This window comes from Pistacia vera, unplaced genomic scaffold (genome assembly GCF_008641045.1).
Source record: "Pistacia vera cultivar Batoury unplaced genomic scaffold, PisVer_v2 Contig104, whole genome shotgun sequence".
NCBI lineage: Eukaryota > Viridiplantae > Streptophyta > Magnoliopsida > Sapindales > Anacardiaceae > Pistacia > Pistacia vera.
The window spans coordinates 2,404,469-2,412,889 of NW_022195071.1; the positions used below are offsets into that span (position 1 = coordinate 2,404,469).

Consider the following 8,421-nt stretch of genomic DNA (forward strand, 5'->3'; position numbering starts at 1 on the left):
AACCCGAAGTGAAACCTAACAAAATGATCCAATCCTAGGTTGATCGGTTTAATCAATTTGATTGATAGATCAAACTGGTGTTCAAAAATTTAAAATCTAACAAAAATACCCCATAAAATTTACATGTAAGTCTTTATAGATTTAAAATCTTGCAAAAACACCCCAAACACTATTATCAACATTGGCAAATAGGACCTGTTTCCAACAAGGATAACACTCCACTCAATCTCCTAACCCAAACTCATCTCACCCCTCCCCCGTACGCCCCCCCAATCACCGACGATAGCTAGATGTTTTCACCAACATTGTTTTTACAATTTCTGATCGATTCACTCACTGAAAATCGACGCCATTGCCACCTTTACACTCACCAACAGTTTTTCTTCAAAAACCCTAACATTATAGCCTTCAATTGTTCACATATTGATATCTTAATTTCTAAAATTTTGAATAAATAGCAAAATTTGTAATCCAATCCAATGAAGCTCTGAGTTCCAATTGAACCGGTTCAATTCAATCAACCAGGCCGGATTGGGTTTTAAAAAACAGTGATGAGAATACATCAGATAGAAAGCGAGGAAAAAAGAACTTGGTTACTTAGCCCAGAAGCAATTCTGTGATAGACAAAACTTAACGAATTAATCAATGCCGCAAATGGTGAAGGATCAACGGCTTTCAAGTCAAATTCAGATTTATATGTGGAGAATAAAACCTTGAGAAAGTTCGTAGTCAGATTTACTTACATGTGAACCAAAAGGGAATTTCAAGACGTAACTTAATGGGCAAACCGTTGGAAAGTCCCAAAGGAAAATACTAGTTCCTTGCAATAAGTTTGCTGCTTAGTTGTATTGGATAATGAAAGATTGTGCTCAAGCAAATGATAGAATCGCTTCCCATACCCCTGAATGAAAGGAATCTCAAACGCTTTATTACATCCAGTGCCAATTAATTAACAGCGAAGAATGGAGAAAAGGTATATCCTAATTGTAATTAATAGCATTCAAGTTTTTACAACATTCACATTTATCTGCAAAACGTTAATAAATGAAAAACATGAAGGTAATTAACAAGAATCTCTTATATCCAAAAGCCAAGAGAAACAAAACCTCAGCAATCATCTTCAACTGTCTGCGGCTCTGAAGATAGTAAGCAGTGAGAGGAAAAGATTAATGATGTCCAGGTAGAGAGAAACTGCAGCCCATATATACTCATCATAAGAATAGCGCTTGATCAGGTTGTCTGTGTCGTATATAATGTACCCACAGAATATGATTGACGCCAAGCACCCATAGATCATTACTGAGATTCTACCCAGAGGAAATAGAATCTGCAACCACAAAAGAAATAATTCAAACATACAATGAGAAACCTGTGACATGCAATTATACAGAATGATAGAAGAGAATTGGCAAAATTGGTAATATACCTGAATTAAAGCAAACAGCATTAGAACAATAATAGCACCAAACAAGAAGGGCCCCAAAAAGTTGAAGTCATGGCCTCTTTTGGCAGCCCAGAATGTGTAAAGAGTGAGTGACACAACCACCGCAGCAGTCAGAATTACCGATTCTAGAATAACTTTCCCTGCACCCAAATGCAATAACAAAAAATTTCAGTAATGCAATAACAAAAATTCCAGTATGATTGTTAATGTTATATTTGGTAATAGCTGGAAAAAGAGAGAAAGTACAAATCAACTCACAAATAAGCAAATAATAAATAAAGAGTCAATGAAAATGATGATGTTTCAGAACAAGGAAGGGATTCATTTTGTATGATAAAGAAATATAAGTATACAAGTATATGCGTCACGGAAACAAACACCACCCCTCAGCAAATTAATAACTTGTATTAGCCATTAACAATTCCATGCTTCCATCTATTAAACCTCCTCGTTTCCTTTCTATTTTCTACTTTTTTTTTTTTTAAAATAGTTCTACCAGGTAAAAGCAATAAAGATATGAAAGAAAGACAATACTAAAAATTATAAGCATTTCTTTTTCTCTTAAATGGCAACCTATCATCAACACAACCAACACCATTGCCAATCAAGAAATTTTCCTAACCTAATCTAGTTGGATTAAGCAATAAACACTTACAAATGGAGTTTCTTCATTAAAAAAAATAAAATTCCACCATGAAACAAAGAAATTGAAATAAACAAACTCACCGCTGGTAAATGCACATGTCAATCCAACAGCAAATGCGAGAGAAATAGTAAAAATTCCCAGCAAGAAATAATTAACCGGATGCTTCTGGTGATAGTAATACAACGGGCACAACACTGAAACAAATTCCACAAAATCAAAATCAATTACACACGAACCACAAACAAAAACACAAAAAATAAAAAAATAAAAACCAAAAAGCCTACCAATAAAAGGAGTGATTATCAGTACTATATAAACAGCCAAGCCAGCCCCCGAACTCACAAAAAACTCAGAGATGGGACGCACCGTAACCACCGTCCCCGCCACCGCGATTGTCACCAGCAACTGTATGGTTATAATCGAATAAACCTTTCTGATGAAAGACCAGCGAAGCTCCGGACTCTCTAACATCATCGGATACAGAGGCCTTGCTCCGGCCTCCACGTCAGTCTTCCCATAAGGCTGGCTCCACATCTTTTAAAACTCGTTTCCTTTTCTAATTAGTGTTTGGATAACGAGAAAGTATTTTCTTGCTGCGTTGGAAGGTAAGTGAAAGTTTAGGGTTTAGTTTGTTTTGAATTTGATTTGATTTTTTCGGTTGCGAAATGAGAGGGGGAACCGGTGGATGTAAGATCTACGCAATAGAAATTTCGTGATGCGTCGCGTGTGTGCTATTTTTAAGTGGGGGTTACACGCGATGTTGACACGTGGAGTATTTTGAAATTCTAGACATCTCGGGGTAGTTCCGCTATTAACATGACTTTGTTGTGAAGGAAGGATGTGGGTGGGGGTGCATGGCGTCAGCGTGTTGTCCCCAGTGACTTTAGTAGAGGAATCGTGTTGTGAAGCATATACTTCGCCATAAGGTTCCTTTCCTTCTCTGTTATTATCATCCACATCCCTTGAGGTTTATGTTAGTATCATCAAAGACCCAACAAGTATTTGAAATACTAATAACCACCCCTGAGATTTTATAAAATATATACTCATCTTCTTTGGGTTCACTTTAACTAATAACAAAACTAAATCAAGTAAGGGTAGAAGGTAATTTCAAGCTCCTTTTTTTTTTTTTTTTTTTGAAACAATAACATTAACAAAGATGAAATGGGATACACTTTGTTGTTCTATATGCTTTATTAAAGACGTGCTGACTTCATCGCAAGTTTCATAAGATTCAAGATGCGATGATCGCTTTTATGGTGTAATCAATGATGAAAACTGTAACTTAAAAATGTTGTATATGCCACCGAAAACCTTATGTAATGTTACATGTCATTGTCAAACGATGATAATTTTATTGTATTTATAAATAGATATATATTGAAATTATTAAATGTGAGACCACAAGAATAAATTAGAAGTCAATTTATACATCCTAAACCCTATGTAGGATGATTCCTTGTTAAAAAAAAAAAATTACTATATACCTTCTAGGCTTCTACCTAATCAAACTTTTTACATAACAAGAACAATTGAGATGAAGAATACAAAGAACATTATTTCAAATAGACACATGCTATTTTTCATATCAATAACGTAGCAAAGAAGATGCGTGCTATAATGCAATGAAGATTAGTTTAGTGTTTCTCGTTTTGAGATTAGGGTTATATTCTTTATTTTATTTTTTTGCGTTTGGAATAATAAAGAGGTTTGTTTTAATTTATTAAAGATTAGGAGTGCATTTCAATAGTTTATTAGAGAGAAAATAATTTCATTTAACTTGATGTACATCAAATGACCATAGTCCATATATAGAATCCTTGCATATGTTATTTTTATCCAACGTTCGTCTATTTGAAGGGTGTGAGTGTCACTTTTCAAAACATATAGATCCCATTTTTTATGAAATGTAAGGGGTGTCAAAGAAAAAAACCCCTGATTTGATGTTTTAATAAGCATGGTAATATCCAGTTAATCTTCTATAATTTCATGGAAGGAACCAGGCTACGCGGGAAGAGAGAAGTTATATAAGGCGAATTTATTCACAATTAATTGTGACATAAAGAGCTTCAGGGTGACTTTGGATGAAAGCTTTTCTATATATTCATTTCAGATATGAAATTCAGAAATAGTGAAGGTACTGGAAGAAGCCATATTCGCCTTCAAGCTCAAGTATGAATTTATGAGAGAAGAATCTCACAACAGTTTTGGAGAAGTGCAGAAGCTATTGGACAATTCGGGAATATTTAGAACTTATTCATGTAAAAAGAGCATTCTAATATTAATTTACCCAAGAAAAAAAAAATTAATTTATAAAAATAAATCAAGTCAATTTATTTAAAAAGAACTTACGAAAGTAGTCATAAACCGTCCTATTTAATTTCAACAATGTTTATAACTTTAAGTAAGTTGTTTGGGCTGGTAAATAAACCTAACCAAACATTCTCTGATAAGATAAATTTACAGATTTTAATGATGTGTATTTAGCACGAATTTAGAGTGTTCGCAAACAGAATAATTTCCGAGATATTGATACTATTATATGATATTATTTATATTAAAATTTTTTAAAATTATTTCAACTTGCGATTCCATTCACATATCTTTGGGTATAGAGATGCTCAAGGCCGTTCGTTTAACTTTTCCAACACTATCTTATTCTACTATTTTATCTTAAAAAATAAAAAAATATTTTTCTTATAATATTGTTTAAAATCCAATCATATTCTATTCATCTCAAAATATTAACAATTATATTTTTCAGTAAAAGTTTATAAATGAACAAAAACATCCTCATCCATCCAAGCCACAATCACCAGCCAACAACCACCGCCAGAATGACGCACGATCGGCAGGATCTGACCAATCGTGCGCCAATCTTGCATTTTTTCAACTAGATCCATGGTGGATCTGACAAAAAAAGGTTAGATCGATGCTTGACCGGTCAGATCGAACTTTTTATGCGCCATTGTTAGCCACCGTTCGTCGGTGGTGGCCAGCTACCGGCAATCGATTGGACAGGTGAATGTATTTTTGTTAATTTATAAACTTTTATTGTGGAAGACATTTAGTTAGCCTAACAAATATAGGGGGTTAAAAATAATTTAAATATTTAAAAAAATATTTTCCAATAATATAACAATTATCAAACACATTTTTAGTTCTTATCCTATCCTATTAAGTAGAGGATTTAAGAAATGCTATTTAGAAAAGTATACCAAAAGCACTTAATTTTTTTTGTCAAATCTATCTTGTCCATTAAGTAATCGGCGTGGTTTGATTAAAAGGTGAGTTTCTCAAGATAAACTGTTTAAAGACGTCTTTAGAGAAATACTATTTGTAATTTTGGATCAATAATTATATAGAAATCATAAGGTGATAAGGATACACATTGAAGATCCAAGGGCTGACAAAGTCAGAGCACAAACACCTCTAGGAGACTACGACAATTTAGATTTAATTTACACATACCATTTTCAGATTGTAAATATTAATGCATAGGATAAATATTAATGTTAAGTTGTCATTAAATAGAATATTGTCAACTTAATATTTAACGTTACTCTAACGATTAATAGTTTGATTATTAAATCCGAAAATTTTGTGGTTCTTTGGCAAATTTTTTATATTTGTCTTCTGTCCACCTATCAATTCTACTAGTATGAAAACAATGTTAATATCTGCCGAAGGAGCAAGAGGAGGTGGCCACGCGTCTAGACCAACTCGTAGGAAATTTTTCGTGGAATTAATGCATTTGGGATATTTTCTTAATGTGTAACTAGAAGGATCATATGGAGGAGAACATGTTTCTTCATCGGTATTAGATATCTGAAAGAGAGAAGGATTGGAGAAACCATAAATGTCTCAATACGATTGATAACTACTAGAGAAGTCACAAATTAACTAAAGCCATCAAAAAATGATATTAACTCACCTCGAAAGCCATTGTTTATCATTAGCCTAAAAGAATCAGGCATATATAGTTACGGGTGTTCATAACCAGTCAACTGATTTTCTAAATTGAACCAGTTTTTCGATTTAAAAATTTTCCAGAATTGAAACCGAATCGGATAAGGGGAAAACCGAAATCGGTTTTGAACTGGTTTTCCCTTTAACTTATTTTTTATTTTGATTTTTTCCTAATTTAACTTATTTTTTATTCTGAGAGGGAAGAGAAAAGTGAAAATCGTTGAGGACTGAGGAAGAATGTGTGTGTTTGTGTGAAAAAGAGGAGAAATGCATAAAGAGTAAAGAGAAAATAATTTGGGGATTTAGGGTATTTTAATTTCAAAGTGAAAACCAGTTACAATTAACCGATTTTAAAAATTTTTTTAAACCGGTAACGAAACCAAATTTCCGATATATGTATTTCCTTAAACCGAAACTAAATCGGTTTTCCGCATAACTGGAAAACTGGTTCAGTTATTGGTTCGGTTAAGTTTTTTCATTTTTGGAACCAAATTTGGTGGCCAGGACATGAAGTATATAAATCTTTGTGTCCTAAACATCTCAACTATGCCAAGTTTTCCAAAAAATGTAAATCTATTCGTGCTCAGTTTGTTGCCAAGCGAAGTGCGTTCACATGGTTGTTTTACATGATAACCTCTCAGGTTTCCGGCCACTGTGTGATGTTACATGCAAAACTGGAGAGCGCCCCAAGGATATCTCAAGCGGAAATGTGTTGAAGGTATTGCAGTGGCGTTTTTGAAGAAATATTTTGACCCTGATAGTATTTATGATGATTTCATGACTGTTGCCCAAGTCCTTCTATTTCTATTAATACTGATATATACATCTTGATTCAGTTGAGTTCTATAATCATGGCCAAGTTTACATTGTTATGGCCATGGCCGATTGGAATTAACATTGTCATCTAGTATATCTCTGAGGTCTATGTTACATGATGTACTAATCATATGATTAATTAATTTGTAACTGATTTTTTTCTTTTATTTTAACTTGCTCTAAGAATTAATTATTCTAATAGGAGGAAGTTGAATATGATTATCTATAGTATAAGTTAGTTATAACGTTAGAACTCAAGTCCAAGGGAGAGCTCATCCCAAAAGACCAACCTGATAAGTGGGAGAGCTTCTAGGCTCAAGTACTACATTTGGTGGGTGTGAGATCCCAATGTGGAATCCTAACATTGTACCCACCTTCAAGAGCCGACGTCCACGACGGCTTTCACTCTACCGATACTGACTCGATGGTAGCCATTTCCCCCTTTGGGCAGCTTCACTCACCTATCAGTTATTCGATGCAACAACCCCTTCCAAGGAGAGTACACTACACCTCAATATAGCCTATAGGTAGCCCTTTTCGCAGCCTTACTCTCAACAAAAAACACCAATGTTAGAACTCAAGCCTAAGGGAGAGCCCAACCCAAAAGACCGGTCTAATAGGTGGGAAAACCCCTAGGCTTAGGTACCACACTTAGGGGTGTGAGATCCCGATGTGGGATCCTAACATTGCACCTCTCCTTCAAGAGCCGACGTCCATGATGACTTTCACTTTATTGACACTGACCCGACGGTAGCCCTTTCCCCCTTTAGGTGACTTTATTCACCTATCAATCATTCGATGTACATTGCACCTTAACCTAGCCTATAGGTAAGCCTTTCCGCAGCCTAACTCTCAACGAAAGCACTAATATTAGAACTCAAGCCCAAGGGAGAGCCCAACCCAAAAGACCGACTTGATAGGTGGAAGAGTCTTTAGACTTAAGTACTACACTTGGTGGATGTGAGATCCCGATGTGGAATCCTAACATATAATGAATTTTAAAAACCATTATGTGGTGATCATCATTGTGGGTATTAGTCATCTTGCTTAAAAATCTACTTGTATGAAGAACATGTTAACCAATGTCTACCAACGCAAGCAAGAAGATGTGGGCTCATCGGAATTAATGTTTCGTACATTTTCTTCAAGTAAAACCAGAAGGACCATAACAAGGAACACATTTGTTTTATTGTTTATCACAATTAGTTCTATGAAAGAGTTAAAAGATGAAGTGTAAAGAGATTAATTTACCAAAATGAATTCTCAATCAATCATGATCAATAAACAATCACGTGAATTCAATCTCAATTTTGATTCCCAAAATTAACGTATAGGTTATATAATGCAGAATTTATAGTTAAGGATTAAAGAAAAGACCTGCTTGTGCCATGACTCTCGAATTCTTCAAAGCTTGAAAAGCGACAAGTCTTCTTTTCTAGTAACGTATCAAATGATTACCGAAGAATGGGATTGAGTTGTTTTATTGCGTTTAGAGCATCTTCCAAGGATTTTTTATATGACGTAAACTCTTTATTATAAAAAGTCT

The 8,421-nt window shown here is 34.4% G+C and overlaps 1 protein-coding gene across 1 annotated transcript; it reads right to left on the reverse strand.

Moving 5' to 3' along the window:
• Positions 1–906: 906 nt before the first annotated feature.
• On the reverse strand, positions 907–2,762 carry LOC116125955 (protein LIFEGUARD 2). Its single transcript, XM_031411668.1, has 4 exons — positions 2,375–2,762; positions 2,171–2,284; positions 1,427–1,584; positions 907–1,327 (listed from the first exon to the last, which is right to left on the reverse strand). The coding sequence occupies exons 1-4, from the start codon at positions 2,622–2,624 to the stop codon at positions 1,121–1,123; spliced, it is 729 nt and encodes a 242-aa protein (XP_031267528.1). The 5' UTR covers positions 2,625–2,762; the 3' UTR covers positions 907–1,120.
• Between the last annotated feature and the right edge of the window lie 5,659 nt (positions 2,763–8,421).